The 21,000-nt window shown below is 40.2% G+C and overlaps 1 protein-coding gene across 1 annotated transcript in view; it reads left to right on the top strand.

Annotated features, from left to right (window-relative positions):
• Positions 1-21,000, top strand: part of LOC126356542 (uncharacterized) — a 75,086-nt gene that overhangs the window by 6,882 nt on the left and 47,204 nt on the right. The window contains exons 4-5 of the mRNA XM_050007379.1: positions 9,295-9,523; positions 20,021-20,186. Coding sequence (XP_049863336.1) covers positions 9,295-9,523; positions 20,021-20,186 — 395 coding nt within the window. The remainder of the gene's footprint in view (positions 1-9,294; positions 9,524-20,020; positions 20,187-21,000) is intronic.

Genomic DNA, 21,000 nt, shown 5'->3' with positions numbered 1-21,000 from the left:
TGTCCCTCACAGCATTCCTGAATTCCTGATCTGTTATTGTATAGTCAATGACAGATCTGGCTCCCCTGCCTTCCCAAGTATACTGGTGAATGTTCTTATGTTTAAAAAAAGGAGTTTGTGATTACTAAGCCCATATTGGCACAGAAATCCAAGAGTTGTTTCCCGTTTCTGTTGGCCTCCATATCCTCTCCAAATTTACCCATAACCTTTTCGTACCCTTCTGTTCGATTTCCAATCCTGGTGTTAAAATCACTCTTGAGCAGAACACTGTACTTGTTCTTTACTCTAACAACTACATCACTGAGTGCCTCATAAAAAATATCCGTCTTATTTTGATCTCTCTCTTCACAATGCGAATATACTGACACAATCCTAATTTTCTTGCTAGACACTGTCAAATCTATCCACATCAGTTGTTCGTTTACATACCTTATTGCCACTCTGCTGGGTTCCATTTCTTTCTTGATGTAAAGCCCTACACCCCATTGTGCTATTCCTGCTTTGACTCCTGACAGGTAGACCTTGTATTCTCCCACTTCCTCTTCTTTCTCACCCCTTACCCGAATGTCACTAACAGCTAAAACGTCCAGCCCCATCTTACTTGCAGCCTCTGCCAGCTCTACCTTCTTCCCAGTGTAGCCCCCATTGATATTAATAGCTCCCCATCTCATTACCATTTGTTTGCCAAGTCGTATCTTAATGAGTGAAAGAAAAAAAAATTGTAGAACCAACCATAGATTGAATTGCAAACCTTTGAATTTGTAGTTTAACACTCATTCATTCAGCCACTGAGCCTTACTGGATTTAAGGAGAGTTAGCTAATAGTTGTTATGATTACAGGAAATTGACGAAAGGTAAGAAAATGGATTTAATTCTTTGGCTGATATGTTTGCAGTGTGAAATGGTCTGACATGACATAATTGTAACTCAGAGATTATAAAATGGATGGTTTTAACATGTATTAGAGCGAATCATGACACTAATTCATATGATAAAACACAGCCCATTCCACATTTAAGTGAATATTAAGCCTCCAAACACATTAAATTATAGGTTACACCAAAAATGGCTGTTGCTCGAATCTTCAGTTATGCTTAGTATATTATATGCTTGCTTTCGTTTTTTTGCAGTTATTTTTTTACATTTTTCTTAGGTCAACTGTATTACGTCCACTTGTTTACTCTCTCTAATAACATTTTTGATGGTGCGTTATCACTAACCTTCCTTGCTCCTGCAAAGTTTTATGTACCTATTGCGTGTCACATGATCAAAACTGCACCCATTACTTACTTGCCTCCCTTCCTGATCTAGATACATCATGTTTACAACTTCACCTTGATTTCATTAGGCCTAGTCAGATATTTGTCATGGAATTCTCAAGTCTTTCCCACAAATGACTACCTCTTTAGTAAGCACATCTTACAACATTCACTTGGAGGTGCTTTTGCTTTTCATTTTTTTTCTCAAATTAAATAAATTTGTTAGTTGGAATATTGCAGTCCAGTTATATCAGTCAGTCATTCTGGAGCAGGCTTCCAGTCTTCAGAATCTGTATTGATTCTGTGTAGTTTCAGGGTCAAGAGGAATATTCAATACTAGTTGTTGGCTTTGAGCAGTGATGTAATGTTAATAGCTACTTTGTCATCACCTTTTGGTTCGTACTTTCATGTCCATTAACAGATACTGCCCAATTGGCCTTGACATTGTGCTCTGAAAAAATGCTTGAAAGGATGGTATTCTGATGATCATGTTGGTTTCTCAGATCATGAGGCCATTTTTCCCTCCTGTAAGTATGTTTCCTGGGAAGGGTGATCCTCAACAGACCATCTGGTCAAATTGGAAACATCAGTCTGACAGGCTTTTTTCTAAATGCCAGCTAATCATTGCAGACTTTTTTAGCTTAAGCAAGAATTAAAGTGCTGCTTTTCACCATCACATTTTACTTACACTCCAAGACTGGGGCTTGTGAGAGTCCCTACTGATTCTTATTTGTGCACTTTTATGCCAATGCTTGTTTTGGGTTAGAGTTGGTACAATCTTCAGTTTGTAGCTTTGGCTGAGCATTAGTGGCAACGCCCCATCTGAAGGGCCACTTTTTAGCCCCTTTCCCATGGCTTCCATTTCTCTCCTGCAGAAACACCTCATCAACTTCTGTGATCACATTATGGTCCTTCTTGACCTAGAACTCTTTTTGGGTATCCAGCACTTGGACTTGGTTGCACAGTCCTGATCTTTGGACCTCTTCTCTGATAAAGTGCTGACATGGTTGCCTTCTATTTGTCAACTAAATACTAGCTGCACACAAAAGCTTTACACTTTCTGCTTATTTGCTCTCTAGATTTACCTGGCCTTTATCTTGTCCTGACTGGACTAAGGTTGCAGGTTTGCGGCTCAGAATCACCTTTGGCTTTGACGGTGCTAGACTTAGTCCATCATTGTGCAGTAAGACTGACCATTGGCATCTTCCTGACTAACCCATAGATTGTATACTTGCGTAAGTCAGAAGCTTCCCTCTTTAGTTCAGATGGTACCAACACATGCTCAATTATGTGATCACCATCTGACAAATTTCTAATCAGCCAACATATCAAGCTATTTCTCCATGCAATGGACTTCTACCCACTAACACCTGCTCTCTGATGGAATTACGAACTGGAAAGTGCCATGAGACTTTCTGCTAGAACTTCACACTAACCTTCATGGAAAGTACTCACAGGGTGTCCCACTCTGCTCTGTCAAGAAGGCACCTGCTGCATGGTCCGCCTCCATCTTTTCCTCCCAGGAGGAGTCTATTGTTATGTGGCCTGTGTATTGGTCACCCCAGATTAACCTACAATTTAAGGTAACATAATGAGCCACCCCTATATGTTGTGCTTGTAGAGCCTCAAAGGTGGTAGCTCACATCCTGGTAAAGTGTCCCCTCCTTTTGACCCTCTATAGTTCAGCAGGTTATTTGTCTCCAATATTGGTGGTCAACTCATAAACAGTTGAACTGGTTCCTGATTTTTCTTTATGGAAGGGGTTTTTACTCTCAGATAAAATGTTTTATACTACTAATGGGCCAGGGAGGGTAGGGATCTCCTGCCACATGCTAGGTCTGGAGGATTTCGACCCTACCTCCTTTGCCAACTGCCAAGCTCCCTCTTTTACTCTTAATGGCTTTCAGATGGGGTGAGTCCCTTTTTTCTGCTGCATTGTATTTCCCATTTTACAGGTAATGCTCTGATAAATAGTGGATGCTGTTCAGCTCTGTAACATGGCAATTTTAATGGTTCATAGGTAAGATGGCTGTGTGGAACGATGGCCCCCTCACATGCCCCTGAGGATACTCGCCTGGTCCCAACTATCTACTAATCATATATTTCACTCATTTATTTTACTACAGTTGCTTCAGCCGATTTCTATTATGTTTTTGGTGTTCTCACTTTTACTGTTACAAATTTCCTGGCTAGGAGGCATAATATATTTTGTAATGTGTCTGACTCTAAGTGGGTTGGTGTGGGATCAGTTATGGGTGGGGTTTCTCTCACGACATATGAGCCCTGGAGGAGCCGTCACATGCTATGACCTATGTACTGACCCAACCTATACATTTTTATGTATCTTTAAATTATTCCACAGCTGTGGCATCAATATTGGGTTCGAGGCCTCAGTTTTACCACTCCTACATACTTTCATAATTCAATCAAATTTCCGGGTGACATCACTAACTCCAGATGTCATTTCTTTGGACCGAGGAACTGATAACCTCACTATTTAGTCCCTTAACCAGGAGCTAACCAACAAACTAACCAAATCTTGCTGATAGTTTGGTAGGGAAGTCTATTGGGCATATGTTGTTCCGTTAATCAGCATCTGTTTGTAAATGTGGTAGCTTACCAGTGTGTATCCCAGGCTTTCAAAATTCAGTGCCTCAGTTGCAATTGTAGATCAGAACCTGGTACTCAAAGTTCAATTAATTCCATTGTAGTTTCTTCCACTTTCATTTAGAGGCTAACTGTACTGGCTTGATGTCTTTAGTGCAGTGGAAGTTGAATTAAAAATCTTGGCTGTTGTTGTTGTTGTTGTTGTTGTTGTTGTTGTTGTTGTTGTTGTTGTTGTCTTCAGTCCTGAGACTGGTTTGATGCAGCTCTCCATGCTACTCTATCCTGTGCAAGCTGCTTCATCCCCCAGTACCTACTGCAACCTACATCCTTCTGAATCTGCTTAGTGTACTCATCTCTCGGTCTCCCTCTACGATTTTTACCCTCCACGCTGCCCTCCAATGCTAAATTTGTGATCCCTTGATGCCTCAAAACATGTCCTACCAACCGATCCCTTCTTCTAGTCAAGCTGTGCCACAAACTTCTCTTCTCCCCAATCCTATTCAATACCTCCTCATTAGTTACGTGATCTATCCACCTTATCTTCAGTATTCTTCTGTAGCACCACATTTTGAAAGCTTCCATTCTCTTCTTGTCCAAACTAGTTATCGTCCATGTTTCACTTCCATACATGGCTACACTCCAAACAAATACTTTCAGAAACGACTTCCTGATACATAAATCTATATTCGATGTTAACAAATTTCTCTTCTTCAGAAACGCTTTCCTTGCCATTGCCAGTCTACATTTTATATCCTCTCTACTTCGACCATCATCAGTTATTTTACTTCCTAAATAGCAAAACTCCTTTACTACTTTAAGTGTCTCATTTCCTAATCTAATTCCCTCAGCATCACCCAATTTAATTTGACTACATTCCATTATCCTCGTTTTGCTTTTGTTAATGTTCATCTTATATCCTCCTTTCAAGACACTGTCCATTCCGTTCAACTGCTCTTCCAAGTCCTTTGCCGTCTCTGACAGAATTACAATGTCATCGGCGAACCTCAAGGTTTTTACTTCGTCTCCATGAATTTTAATACCTACTCCAAATTTTTCTTTTGTTTCCTTTACTGCTTGCTCAATATACAGATTGAATAACATCGGGGAGAGGCTACAACCCTGTCTCACTCCTTTCCCAACCACTGCTTCCCTTTCATGCCCCTCGACTCTTATTACTGCCATCTGGTTTCTGTACAAATTATAAATAGCCTTTCGCTCCCTGTATTTTACCCCTGCCACCTTTAGAATTTGAAAGAGCGTACTCCAGTCAACATTGTCAAAAGCTTTCTCTAAGTCCACAAATGCTAGAAACGTAGGTTTGCCTTTTCTTAATCTTTCTTCTAAGATAAGTCGTAAGGTCAGTATTGCCTCACGTGTTCCAACATTTCGACGGAATCCAAACTGATCCTCCCCGAGGTCTGCATCTACCAGTTTTTCCATTCGTCTGTAAAGAATTCGCGTTAGTATTTTGCAGCCGTGGCTTATTAAACTGATAGTTCGGTAATTTTCACATCTGTCAGCACCTGCTTTCTTTGGGATTGGAATTATTATATTCTTCTTGAAGTCTGAGGGTATTTCGCCTGTCTCATACATCTTGCTCACCAGCTGGTAGAGTTTTGTCATGACTGGCTCTCCCAAGGCCGTCAGTAGTTCTAATGGAATGTTGTCTACTCCGGGGGCCTTGTTTCGACTCAGGTCTTTCAGTGCTCTGTCAAACTCTTCACGCAGTATCGTATCTCCCATTTCGTCTTCATCCACATCCTCTTCTATTTCCATAATATTGTCCTCAAGTACATCGCCCTTGTATAAACCTTCTATATACTCTTTCCACCTTTCTGCCTTCCCTTCTTTGCTTAGAACTGGGCTGCCATCTGAGCTCTTGATATTCATACACGTGGTTCTCTTCTCTCCAAAGGTCTCTTTAATTTTCCTGTAGGCAGTATCTATCTTACCCCTAGTGAGATAAGCTTCTACATCCTTACATTTGTCCTCTAGCCATCCCTGTTTAGCCATTTTGCACTTCCTGTCGATCTCATTTTTGAGACGTTTGTATTCCTTTTTGCTTGCTTCATTTACTGCATTTTTATATTTTCTCCTTTCATCAATTAAATTCAATATTTCTTCTGTTACCCAAGGATTTCTAGCAGCCCTCGTCTTTGTACCTACTTTATCCTCTGCTGCCTTCACTACTACATCCCTCAGAGCTACCCATTCTTCTTCTACTGTATTTCTTTCCCCTATTCCTGTCAATTGTTCCCTTATGCTCTCTCTGAAACTCTGTACAACCTCTGGTTCTTTCAGTTTATCCAGGTCCCATCTCCTTAATTTCCCACATTTTTGCAGTTTCTTCAGTTTTAATCTACAGGTCATAACCAATAGATTGTGGTCAGAGTCCACATCTGCCCCTGGAAATGTCTTACAATTTAAAACCTGGTTCCTAAATCTCTGTCTTACCATTATATAATCTATCTGAAACCTGTCAGCATCTCCAGGCTTCTTCCATGTATACAGCCTTTTTTTATGATTCTTGAACCAAGTGTTAGCTATGATTAAGTTGTGCTCTGTGCAAAATTCTACCAGGTGGCTTCCTCTTTCATTTCTTTGCCCCAATCCATATTCACCTACTACGTTTCCTTCTCTCCCTTTTTCTACTACCGAATTCCAGTCACCCATGACTATTAAATTTTCGTCACCCTTTACTGTCTGAATAATTTCTTTTATTTTGATCATACATTTCTTCAATTTCTTCGTCATCTGCAGAGCTAGTTGGCATATAAACCTGTACTACTGTAGTAGGTGTGGGCTTCGTATCTATCTTGGCCACAATAATGCGTTCACTATGCTGTTTGTAGTAGCTTACCCGCATTCCTATTTTCCTATTCATTATTAAACCTACTCCTGCATTACCCCTATTTGATTTTGTGTTTATAACCCTGTAGTCACTTGACCAGAAGTCTTGTTCCTCCTGCCACCGAACTTCACTAATTCCCACTATATCTAACTTTAACCTATCCATTTCCCTTTTTAAATTTTCTAACCTACCTGCCCGATTAAGGGATCTGACATTCCACGCTCCGATCCGTAGAATGCCAGTTTTCTTTTTCCTGATAACGACATCCTCCTGAGTAGTCCCCGCCCGGAGATCCGAATGGGGGACTATTTTACCTCCGGAATATTTTACCCAAGAGGACGCCATCATCATTTATCCATACAGTAAAGCTGCATGTCCTCGGGAAAAATTACGGCCGCAGTTTCCCCTTGCTTTCAGCCGTTCGCAGTACCAGCACAGCAAGGCCGTTTTGGTTAATGTTGCAAGGCCAGATCAGTCAATCATCCAGACTGTTGCCCCTGCAACTACTGAAAAGGCTGCTGCCCCTCTTCAGGAACCACACGTTTGTCTGGCCTCTCAACAGATACCCCTCCGTTGTGGTTGTACCTACGGTACGGCCATCTGTATCGCTGAGGCACGCAAGCCTCCCCACCAACGGCAAGGTCCATGGTTCATGGGGGGAGGCTTGGCTGTTAAGAGATCAAAATGTTACAGAGATAGCACTGATCTATCACTTCTGAATAGCTGCACACCAGGTAGTTCATAGTTGCTAGAGGTCTGATGTATCACAGCTGCAGTGAATATGTTGTTTGCATTTGGCAGTGTGTGTTGTTTGTGCTATTTCAGGTTAGTGAATGTGTAGAAAGCTGAATTAGTGGAGTAGTTCTTGGAAAATCAAATAATGTCTGGCTACCTCATTCTCTCAAAACTTCTAGAAAATATTGTGAATAAAGGAACTACAGGGATAGGCAAAATAATGTGAAGAGTGGTAGTAATGAGATGGTTGTGTATGATGGTCAACAAAGCAGGTAAGGCACGTGTGGTGCTGGAATGTGAGAGTTCAGTATGAGCTAGGCATCAGAATGGGTTGAGTGTTGCACACTTCATGTTTCCATTCAGAGGCCGAGGTTGGCGTGCAATGAAAGACCTAACAGAGTTCCTAAGAAGGCAGTTTTCGGGGGCCCGATTAGCTGGGGCATCAGTAACCAAGACAGTCATCTTATTGAATGTTTCAAGATCAACTGTTTCAACAGTCATGACAGCCTACACAAAACATGGAAAGACATCATCGTGTGAATGTAATAGTGAGTGCAAATCAAAACTAAATGACAGATCGTCGTACGCTAGCACGAATTGTGTCAAAACAACACAAAACTATGGCGGCTAATGTGACAGAGCTCAATAGTCATCTTCGAGACCTCGTATCTATTGACACTGTATGCAGAGAACTTCATAGAGCAAATTTTCATGGAGAGATGCTGTACCGAACCCATTAGTGACAACCACCAAGGCAAAGAAACGTAAAACATGGTGTTAGGAGTGTAAATCCTGGATGGCTGATCAGTGGAAACATGTCATTTCCAACACTGGGCCAGGTTTATATCTGGAGAATGCTGAAAGACATCTACAATTCTGATTGCTTGATTCCAACGGTTAAGCATGGAGGTGGAAGAGTGATGGTGTGAGCAGCCATATCATGGTATTCTGCTGGTCCCATCATTACTCCAGCCAACAATTGTGTGAACATTTTAGGTGAGTAGGTGTACCCCATGATTCAAATGTTGCTCCCCAACAATAACGCCATATTTCATGATGATAATGCACTGATTCACACAGCCAGGACAGTGCACTTGTGGTATGAAGAGCATGCAACTAAACTGCAGCATCTTCCGTGGCCATCGCGGTCCCCAGACTTGAACATTATCAATCCCCTGTGCGTGGTATTGGAGTGCAGACTCTCTGAACAAATTTGTCTCCCTTGTCACTGCAGGAGTTAGAAGAGGTTCTGATCGAAGAGTGGCATAGTGTTCCAATGAGACTATACAAACATTATATGCCAGTATTCTCAGAATAATCACAGCTGAAGTATGGGCAAATTTGGGTCCAATCCCTTATTAATAAATCGTTCCCAAGTAAGCACAGTATCTCATTACTCTGCCTGTCCCCTGTAGGTGGTAGTTGTTGACATGGCATCATGAAAAATATCACTTTTTGTAGACAACCTCAGCAACGGCAAATTTCACTTCGTTTAGGAACTCAGATTGAATGAATGCAGTTCTTATTTGTCTGCAAAAATCCTTATACTTAATTATGTCTTGTTGTTTAGTATTCTGCTGGAAAACTTGTCACCCACTATCAACTGTTGAAATCTCCCTCTCTCCTATTCTCTCTTAACATTCCAATAAGTTTTAATTTGGTAGAAATGCCCCTTTTATTATCATTGAGTTGATATTGTTCACTGCTGATGATTCACTATTTTGATGTCATGTTTCTCCTCTCCCATTTTTGCAATACTTTTACAAATGATGTATGAATAGAGCAAAAAAACAGACGAGATGATTATTTGTTTTTATTTATTGACTGTTTTTTTCTTTTCAGTTCAATAAATGAACAATTGGAATGTGAAAGGAATAGTATCCTGCGGCCTACCCCTATTGGCCCATTACTCACGGAGTTATTGTCAGCTACTGAATTTATACACGTTGGTTGGCTATTGTCACCTGCTGGAAAGAATATCTGCGGAGAACTTTCTCTTGCATTAGATGACCGGACACCTGGTTGGCAGGATCTGGCCACAGAACTTGGAATAAGTCTTAAGCTGATTATGGTATGGAATAATATTAGACAGAGATTTTTGTTTTTATTTACTTATTTAATTTTTGCTTGAGAATGTATGTTGATATTACAGTTTCATAATTAATAATTGATCTTAAGTATGTAGCTGTTATTTGCTCTGGTCTTGGGTCTATGATACCACTTTCCACAGTTGGTAGATGGTAAGTTATAACTACCAATTGTGTACTTAACTGGTTTTTCTTCTAAAGCTACCACACCTGATAAATTTTAGCACTTTTGTCTTTGAATAGCTGGATTCTGGTGAGCAGTTTACAACAGCTGAAGCAATAGAAAAATGTTACTAGTTAGGATCACAGGTGTAATTGTGAAGAAAAAGTTGTTTTCACAAAATTTACTGATCAAGTCATTCAGATTAAAATTTTGTGAATGATGCAATAAATGAAACTTACATAGTGAGACTGTACTGTTGTGGAAACAGGTGTCAGATTTAGTTACCAAAAACATGACTGGGATGACACTGGTGGTTTCTACACAATTTGGTGACGTTTTAAATTAGTTACAAATGGTCTGATCCAAGAAGTGGGGGGGGGGGGGGGGGTATGGATGACACAGCCATCTCCTCACTGTAAACTCAAAGTACCCTGTTTTTAGGTGCTTTTAGTTTGATAAGTCTCCATTCCATTGTATGTAGTCCTTATATGGTTAAACATTATCGTATGACGGTAGACTATCTCACATTAAGTTTATTGGTTTCAAATAAGAAGCAGACTGGTTAAGCTGATTTTGTACTTGAGTATATTTGAAAAGTAAAATTCTAAATTGCTATGTTTTCTTAGCAGAAATATGTTTTATGTCTTTGTATCTGCTAATGACTATCTACATTCGTGCAAACCACTATGAAGTGTGTTGTGGAGGATATGCCCCATTGTACCAGTTATAAGGGTTCCTTCTGCTCTGTTCCCACATGAAGTGCGGGGAGAATGGCCGTCCAAAAATTTCAGTGTACCATGTAATCAGTCCAGTCCATCCTCTTGATACCTATGGATTAGGATTCGTTATGAATAATAAATTAGGGCACAGAGTGGCTTAATGTGAACAGTTCGGTTATAGGATTGTTATCAGAATCAACAGTAAACCAACAATAGCCAATTGCAGCTCCCTCTAGCACCATGGAAGTCATTTCCTGATGTCGTATCCCTTCTCCTTGTCAGTCAGGGGGGAGGAAAGAGACTGCATCCTTGTCTGACAATCTTTTTAATCTGAGCACATCATTCTTGGTCTTCTGTTGTTATTGTCCCTTCTTGGTTCTTACACCCATTTTTCCAAGAATTCTGAACATCTTGCACCATTTTATATTATCAAATGCTTTTCCAGGTCGACAAGTCCTATGAAGGGGGCATGATTTTAATTAAGTGTTGCTTCCATTATTCAGAGAAACTCTCCAGTGCCTTTATCTATTGTAAAGCCAGACTGATTGACACCTAGGAGATTCTGAATCTTATTTTCCATTCTTCTCTCTCTTATTCTCACCAGTAATGTGCATGCCTGAGCTCTTAGGCTGACTGTGCGATAATTCTCACACTTACCTGGTCATTTTATCTTTGGAATTGTGTGTGAGTGACATATTTCTGAAAGCCTGTCTCATTGATTCTACAAACCAACTTGAATACTCATTGGGTTGCCACATTTCCCCAATGAATTCAGAAATTCCAAAGTAATGTTACCTATGTCTTCTGGCATATTTGATTGCAAGGTTATCGAAGCTCTGTCAAATTTGGGATGTAATATTGGATTCCATGTGTTGTTGATATCAACTTCCAATTCATCTTCTGTCATCAGAAAAGTCCTTCCCCTCTTCAAAGCATTCAGTGTATTGTTCCCATCTATCCACTCTATCCTGAGTGTTTTAACGATGGAATTTCCCTTGCACTTTTAATGTTGATACCTTTGCATTTAATTTCACCAGATGTTTTTTCCTACAGTTCTGTATGCTGAGTCTGTATTTCCAGTGACCAATGCTTTTTTGATTTTTACACATTTTTCATGCAGCCATTTTGCCTTAAGTGTTTCTGCATTTCCTATTTCATTACTAAGTAAATTGATTGTGTGAATCTTTTTATTATGCCTATCACGTTTCAGCATCTCCGCTATATGGTGAGTAGCAACTTTCCTTCTCTCATATTGTTTCATTCCTAAGTGACTTATTTTACTGCATTTTCTGAGCATTTCTGTACCTTTTTCTTTTGTCAATCAATTTCAGTATTTCTTCTGTTACCCTAGGTTTCTTCAGTTATCTTTATTGTACCTATTTTGTCTATCCAGTGTCTCTGATTGTCTTTTTCAGAGATGTCTTCCTGCTCAACTGGACTGTCCACTTTAGTATTCAATATCACAATACCCACAGGCTCAGAGAACTTCAAATGCATGTCATCATTCCTCAGTACTACCAACAGCTGAGTGTTCTTTCTAGCAAAAATGCTACCCTAGCCTTTTTTATTAACTTTAGTAAACATCATCACTATGACATGATCACTAATCGCTGTCTATATACTAATGCCATGGGTAAAGTCAGGCCTGTTTGAAGCTCCAAGTACATATGTGAAGAGTGTGGGACTCAGAGCCATTCCAGTACAACTTCCTTTCCTGTGCTGCTCTCCCTCCCCCTCCCCCCCCAGTCCGCCCTGCCCTCCCCCCCCAGTCCGCCCTGCCCTCCCCCCCCAGTCCGCCCTGCCCTCCCCCCCCAGTCCGCCCTGCCCTCCCCCCCCAGTCCGCCCTGCCCTCCCCCCCCAGTCCGCCCTGCCCTCCCCTCCCCCCCCAGTCCGCCCTGCCCTCCCCTCCCCCCCCAGTCCGCCCTGCCCTCCCCTCCCCCCCCAGTCCGCCCTGCCCTCCCCTCCCCTCCCCCCCCAGTCCGCCCTGCCCTCCCCTCCCCTCCCCCCCCAGTCCGCCCTGCCCTCCCCTCCCCTCCCCCCCCAGTCCGCCCTGCCCTCCCCTCCCCCCCCCAGTCCGCCCTGCCCTCCCCTCCCCCCCAGTCCGCCCTGCCCTCCCCTCCCCCCCCAGTCCGCCCTGCCCTCCCCTCCCCCCCCAGTCCGCCCTGCCCTCCCCTCCCCCCCCAGTCCGCCCTGCCCTCCCCTCCCCCCCCAGTCCGCCCTGCCCTCCCCCCCAGTCCGCCCTGCCCTCCCCCCCAGTCCGCCCTGCCCTCCCCTCCCACCCCCAGTCCGCCCTGCCCGCCCCCCCCCCCCCCCCCTGTTTTTAAGTGCCAGAATTTCGGGCACGTCTTGCCACGCTGTACTTCCAGTGCCACATGTTGAGACTGCGGGTGTCCACTGCATCCAGATACTCCAGGTGTGCCTCCTCCCACTTGTGTCAGCTGTGGAAAGCACCACTCCCCCTTCTCGCCAGACCGCACAGTACTCCACAAGGAGCAGAAAATCATGGAGTACAAAATTGACGTAGACCATCAGAGCATCTGACAATGAGCCCCTAGGGCACAAAATGCTCCGTGCATTGAAATAAAATCATGATTGTGACGTAAGATGGTTCTTTATTTTACAAAATATTCTTATAGTTTTTTGAGTAGTTTGACTTGAACATGGACATATTTTTTTGGTGTTCCCTGAGTTGTTGGACAACGAATTTTGATCTAGAAGTTCCCTTCCTTTTCGAATTTTCTTACCTTCTTTTAAGTCTTATTTAAAGTTATTTATCTTGTTGTAGTTAAACTTATTACTTTGCCCTGGCAACAAGAGATTTTTTACAGATTATTTGGATGAAATTTTCTGTGAAGTCTTCATATTCCTTCTTCTAGCACTGCTAATCCCTGTCCTTCACCTGGGTCACCTTAATGGAATTGAATCTGGATGACCTTTTGGTATGGCTTCATTTTTCCATTTCCTGTGTGTGATCTGTAGCCCTCTCATAATTTAGATCAGCACCTTCATTTAATAAGATTTGATTTGTTTGTCTTTTCTTGATGTTTGCTGGAGGGGACCTACTAATCAGTTCCCCCCAACCATGTTCCAACAGTCTTCATAGAACTTCATCTCCGTGTGCTTGGATGGGTGCTGAAAGAGCTTGTCAATTGTCCTCCAAGCTACTTAAATGACATAAACAGCTGAACTTCAAATTTTCTGTATTCATGCTTCGTTATACATCAACACAATCTCATATACTAAGCAGATTGACAGAACGTCTTAAACATGGCATATATCTCTGAATCCAAGATGAGGTTCTTTCTGAAGTTCTGTGCCCAAAGTAGGGGTCATCCCACATTCAGAGCAAATGATGTGGTCTTTTTCTTTCCTTTACTGAATCAAATCTATATCTTCCATTATGCTGTAACTGTACTCTCTGCCATGCCTACCACTTTGACGTTGAACGTATCCATGCTCTTTGAGCATTATTGTATGATAGCAGGAAGATTTTGCTGTGGCAATTTTTTTTAATCTGTTGTTTGACTTTGAGAGCCTACTTCCTAAACCACGTTGGAAAGTGGAAAGTGTGATGCAAACAACATGGTTCAGGATAGAGTTTTTCAACAGGATGCAGGCATTATGATGACACAAATTTCAAGATCTTGATAGTTCTTTATGCAGAAGCAACAAGCAGTTGTGCAGCTTCAAGGAAGTATGGAGTCGCAGAAGCCAGTGTTTGGAGACAGTAAAAGGTTTTATAAATTTTTACTGCTCAAAAGAAGAATTTGAGGTTTTTACAGCTGGTAATATTAAAGTTGTTATTGAACTAGTGTGTGTAGTGTTTCTGTATATCTGTGAAGTACACTGCTCCGTGCAGCTTCGACAACCCCCGCAACATATGTAATTTTTTGCACGTAGATTAGATTAGTTTTTCGTTCCTTAGATCTGTGTTGAGGAGATACTCATGGATGTGGAACATGTCACTTTCTTTCTTTTTTAAGCTGAAATAACAATACTAATAGTATAAATATGTATAACACATCATTTGTTTCTATTAAAAAATTCGTCAATGGAGTAGAAGAAGTTGGCCACTAGTAAGTCTTTCAGGCTCCTTTTAAACTGATCTTTATTTGCAACTAATTTTTTTTTGTTTGCTGGCAAATTATTGAAGATGAGTGTTCCTGAGTAGTGGACCCGTTTTTGAACTAAAGTAAGTGCTTTTAAGTCCTTGTGCAGATCATTTTTGTTCCTGGTATTGTATGTATGAACTGAACTGTTTGTTGGAAAAGAGATATATTATTTAGGACAAATTTCATTAAGGAGTAAATATACTGAGAGGCAGTAGTTAGTTTACCCAGCTCTTTGAAGAGGTTTCTACAAGATGTCCGTGAGTTTATTCCACAAATAATACGTATTATACACTTTTGGACATATTATACCATATGACATTATGGAATGAAAGTAGGCAAAGTATGCAAGCTTTTTCACTTGTCGCTTATGTCTGCTAACACTTGAATTGCAAATACAGATTTGTTAAGGCGTTTCTGCAGTTCTGTGGTGTGCTCCCCCCAACTGAATTTATTATCAAGTTGTAATCCCAGGAATTTAAGACTGTCAAGCTCTTCTATCTGCTCTTCTTCATACTTTATGCATATGCTGGGTGGAAACCTCTTAAAGGTTCTGAATTGCATGTAGTGAGTCGTTTCAAAGTTTAATGTCAATGAGTTGGCTTTAAACCATTTATTAATATCCATGAGAATAGACAAGTTACTCTAGTGGTGGAGAAGCAGCTGCCAACTCAGTTGCCCATAAAATTCTTTAAATGTAAGAGAAAGAAAACTTCTATAGGATTTTCTTAAATTGAAACACTGCCATTTGCATTTGGTCATTCGATGATTGTGTGCGAGTGCAATGATTTCCTTTTAGCAGAGAAAACTTTCTCTATGCTTTTTACAGTGTTAATGAAGCAGGCTCTACAGCAAACATTGACCACCAAATGTTAAAAGTCCTATACAAGCTTGTAGTACCTAATAGTTAATCACAGAATCCTTTGGTCAAAATTAAATACATGCAATTGCCTTTGAAATGCAACAGACAGTATTATGGCCGTTATTAAACTACACATTAACATTACGTATCGCTTGTGAATCTCAAAAAACACAAATTATACAATATGGCGGCTAACAATGACTGTTTCATTGCACACACTTCCTACGCGTCCTCTTGTTATCCTGTCTCGTAACAAAGTCCCTTCACATACTGATTTTCTTATTTATCTTCTCACCATGGAGTAACTTCGTCACGGAATAAATATTTCGCTCACGCAGGTGAAATGTGCCACCACACAATATTCATTTTAAACCGATAACAGGAAGGTTGTTGAACAGGTTTCTGTCCACTAGAATGGGCCAAGGGATATTATAAAGGACAAAGGATATCTGAAAAATGCAGAGTCGACTAGGAATGTTTTCAATGGCCCACAGGGTGCATGTTTCAAAAATGTTGATATTTGGAGTAGTGGCATTTGTGAGCAAGAAACGTAAAGAAGGAATGGCAGTTTCCTGTGATGTCATACGAAATAAAGCATATGAATTGTGTGTGTGTGCGTGCGCGCGTGCGTGCGCGCGTGCGTGCGCGCGTGCGTGCGCGCGTGCGCGCGCACGCTCACGCACAACATCTTCCAGTATCATATGTGGAGAAGTTGGTCAAGTATCGACAACACTTTGCAAGACTGAGAAAGGAATGTACTTCTATCTTCGGTCAAATTGGGAAAACACTGAAGAAACTCATGTTTACTTTGACATACAATCCACTACAAAAGTTGATGAGAAAGGCATCAAAAGTTTATTGGTTCATACTACAGGGCAATAAGAAATCACAAATTGCTGTGATGATGTGTGTGCTGGCTGATGGAACAGGGATGTGACCCTGTGTCATCCTCAGTCATGAAACTATGCTGAAGGAAAAGCTGCCGCCTGGTATCATATTTCATTACAATGGAAAAGCATAGATGACAACTGAATTAGTTATAGATTGGCTCTGTACAGTTTAGAGCAGGTCGTCAGGTGCTCTTCTGAAGAATCATTAGATTTTGATCCTTGATGATTTCATCTGGAACCAGCACTGAAGAGAGAGATCTGAAATTAAACACAGATCTTGTTGTCATTCCAGGAGGCATGACTTCCCAATTACAAGTGTTAGGTGTGATGAATAAGCCATTTACCAGGTGCACTGGTATGAAATGAGCGTTAAGATACAAATGTGTCGATAGGGAACATTTGTTGTGAATGAGCCTTAATTTTTGTTTGGTTGGTATGACATCTGTCAGATATTTAGATACATCAAGTCATGGAACAAACATCATCATATGTCTTCATGGTTTTAACAGTGTTGAATTTTGTACCAGAAAGTGATGATATGCGGAAAGCATTAATTTTTTGTTTTCGTTTGAAAAAAAGTGCTGCAGAGTCACATTGAATGCTTATTGAGGCATATGGTGATCATGCTCTATCAGAAGCAACATGCAAAAGATGGTTTCAATGGTTCAGAATTAATGATTTTAATGTAAGAAATGAAGAATGTGGAAGACCACCAAAAAAGTTCGAAGATGCGGAATTGCAAGCAATATTGGATGAAGATGATACTTGGAGTCAGAAGCAAATGGCAGCAATGCTAAATGTTGCACAACAAACAATTTCTGACCGTTTGAAAGCTATGGAAAAGATCCAAAAGTGTGGAAAATGGGTGCCACATGAATAGAATGAAAGACAGATGGAAAACCAGAAAACCATTTGTCAAATTTTGATTCAAAGACATGAAAGAAAATCAATTTCGCAACTAATTGTTACTGGCGATGAAAAATAGATTTATTTTAAGAATCCTAAACTGGAAAAATCATGGGTTAATTCGGGACAACCATCAACATAGACTACAAAACCAGATGGATTCAGCAAGAAGACAATGCTGTGTGTTTGGTGGGATCCGAAAGGTGTGGTGTATCATGGGCTTCTAAAACCCGGGGAAACTGTGAATACTAATCGCTTCAGACGACAAATGATCAATTTGAACTATGCATTGATAGAAGAAAGACCAGAATGGGCCAGAAGACATGGCAAAGTAATTTTTTTATGCAATTATGCACCTGTACACAAAGCCAAACTGGTTCAGGACACAATCAAAACTCTTGGCTGGGAGCTGCTACCCCACTTGTCATATTCACCATACTTGGCCCCGTCCGACTACCATTTGTTTTCATCAATGGAACACGCATTGGCTGAGGAACACTTCGATTCCTATGAAGAAGTCGAAAATTGGATGTCTGATTTGTTTGCTTCAAAAGACGAAAATTTCTATTGGGGTGGTGTCCACAAATTGCCAGAAAGGTGGCCAAAATGTGTAGAAAGCAATGGTCAGTACTTTCAATAAAATGTTTTTACTTTTCAATTCAATTTCATACCAGTACACCTGGAAAAGACCACCTGAAGAAGCTGTGCAGCAATTGGCTACTGCAGGATAGTCAGACACTGACCCCTACTGGGAAGTTGAAGAAGCCTTCAGTACCTCTGATTGCGGAATGGCTCGAGATTCCTTATACATGCACATCCAGTGCATCAGTTATTCACAGCTTTAGAAAGTGCTGTGGAACAAATGCATTTGATGAGGGTGAAGATTATCTGCTATGGGAAGGAATGCAAGATAACTGTGATGGTGGCAGTGACTCTGCAGATCTGTGAATCATTCCAGTGAGGAGCACAAAGTCTCAACTGTATCTGATTGAGAGAGGTCTTTAATTGATTTTATTTTCTGTGTGCCGAACTTTTATTCTACTCTTCAGTTACATATAATAAGTTAACCATGTGTAAGTTTTCGGAATGAATCTAGTGTATTTTTTACATGTTTTTGTGTAATTCATTGAACAATGGGAGGTTGTCTTGCATTCTGGAGTCACCTTGATTCATAGATTCTTAAATTTGCTTGTATATAAGTAGCTTGTGCAGAAGTGAGACAAAAAGCATATTTTACATAAACCAATTTGCAATCTTTGGTCACAGTGTTCAATGTAGCCATGACTTTTTTCTTTTTCTTCTTGTCTTGTAAACACTTTCAGAGCCTGCTGCCAAACAAGAAGCTGCCCCATTCAGCAGTTGGAGAGGCTCACTCACAATCTCACATTGTAGAAACAGTGGGTTCAAGCCATTCTTTCATGTGCACATATCATAGTAATAGCTACCACAGTGGGATGTCCCAACATTTCCTTATTACTAATAGTCACAAACAAGTTTCATCATCATAGAAGCTTGGAAGTAGTACATGCCACCCTGAAAAGTTCACACTTCAGTCCCTTGTCTGTTGTGTGGCATGCGCTCATATAGTTTCACGTCTCATGCAATTATTTCTCATCTCGGGCATCAATATTGCTCTTGATGTCTTAGATTTACAATTCCTACATACTGTCACAATTCAATAAGATTTCTAGCTGGTGTCACTAACCCAGTTGGACTATCTCAGGAACAAGAGACTGATTACCTTGATCTTGAGTGCCTTAACCCCTGGCCAACCAATCGTCTAAGAATGAGACAGGAAAAATGGATTAGATGTAAATGAGTAAATTTCTCAAAAGGTAAATTAAGAGATACTCAAAAATAGCCGACTATTTGGAGGCATTTTTAATAACTCATTTTTCTTATAAAAAAGCGCCCAGGAATAAGTTTGATAAAATTCAGGCAAGCAAAGAGTTTTCAGTGCCATCAATTTTGTGAATAATGAATGTGTTATTGCTTAAAATAAAATCAGTTGCAAAATTATCAAAGTTGCTCAGCTGAGCAACTCAGTATATAAAAAATAACATCATTCCTTTTGTTATAACAGCAACAAAGAAAATATTTTAAAATTTGTAGAAATGGTTTAAGTGAATTGTCATCAAATATTGAGAATATACAGTATGCACTGTTCAATACTTCCCATTGAATTCCAGAACTTGTAACTTCTACTTGAATGAAAAATAAAGCCTAGAAATAGATAATGTTTAGTTTTTGGGACTACTGATAAATCAAACATGAATTTGAGAACATGCACCTTAGACCTGATGGAGGATCTTAGTTCAGTTAAGTTTGCGTTACAAGTGATTTACAACTATTTGATTTAAAAATTAGATATTAGTTTATTCTTCACATTTCCATTCACAAGTAGGGAACAGTATAATTTTTGTCCACCATTACAATTTCTTTCTTTTCATATAAAAAAAAGTATGAAACATACACAAAGTATGTATACTAGAGCAGAATATCTTTTGAATAATACTGTGAAAGCAAAGAGTGATTTAAAGAACTTTTTGCTGGACATCTTCCTTTACTCCATTCAAGGGTGTTTTCACAGATACTTTCTCAGTTTCGTATATTTGGTTATAAGTATAATCAATATAGCAGGGCAGTACAACTGTATTTTATTAGGAAAGTAATTGTATTCTATTCCACACACAAAAAATGTATATGTTTGACTTATTTTCACTTATCAGTAACTTCTCTGTATGGAAGCTGTGGAATATGATTCATCTAATGTAATGTACATGCTAAGTATCAACAAAATAATGCTTAATTTCTATTCTGACTTAATTACAGGCCATAAGGCATGATTATAAATTGCAAGAAGGACCAACATATACTATTCTTTGTATCTATGCACGCCAGGATGGTGCTACAATTGGAAAAGTGTTGGAAGCACTTCATTCTATAAAACGTTATGATGTTTTGCTTGAACTGAAGGAGTACATTATTGGAGAGAAAGGTAAATGCAAACACTACAGTGTCAATATCTTACTTAACAATGGACACCTTGAGACACTTTCTAAATTAAACCCTGATTCACACAACAAGCAGTTGAAATAGGGCTGTGAGAAGAGTAGCAACATCAGTAACCATGAGGGTTTGCCGAAAAGTAATGCCTCCAAATTTTTTTATGTGGAAACACTTAAAGATTTTTAAATAAAACATAGTGTGTGATATGGCGGTTTGTAACATAAGTATATCAGAACATGAAAAATAGCATTGAGCCTCAGATTCAAGTAGTTCATCAACACATGGTGCACACTCCCCTTCAGCCTGACAGTGCCAGACCACACACGAGTGTTGCAACATCTACATCAATCTGATGCCTTGGGTTCACTGTCATCAATAATCCTCCACACGGTCCCAACTCGGTCCCATCTGCTTTTCCTCTTTTTCCAGAACTCGGAGAGTACCTTTGAATACTTCACTTACACACACTCACACGCTTTGTGTTCTATAACTTCTGATTTGTTACTTCCAAGAGAACCGAAAGTAATGTACGATGTGGTTAAGTATCTCAGTTAGCGGGATTCACCAGGTGTTTGGAAAGAAACTGTCACTTCTTTCTTCAGAAAAGATTTGATTGTCCATCATGGGGTACTTTGCAGTTGGTAAGAATATTGGGCAAATGTCTCATTGAGATTCCATTCCTTACAACCAACTAAGGAAATGAAGCTTGTTTTAGACTTTTGATCAACTTTTATTGATTCAGTAAAGGTGTTGGATAAACTACCCAGCCAAATTGATGTCAGGTTATTCTACATTTAAAACTG

The sequence above is a fragment of the Schistocerca gregaria genome, chromosome 1, assembly GCF_023897955.1.
Source record: "Schistocerca gregaria isolate iqSchGreg1 chromosome 1, iqSchGreg1.2, whole genome shotgun sequence".
Lineage (NCBI taxonomy): Eukaryota > Metazoa > Arthropoda > Insecta > Orthoptera > Acrididae > Schistocerca > Schistocerca gregaria.
The sequence above is the reverse complement of the archived record's forward strand: the minus strand, read 5'-3'. Positions and strand labels throughout refer to the sequence as shown.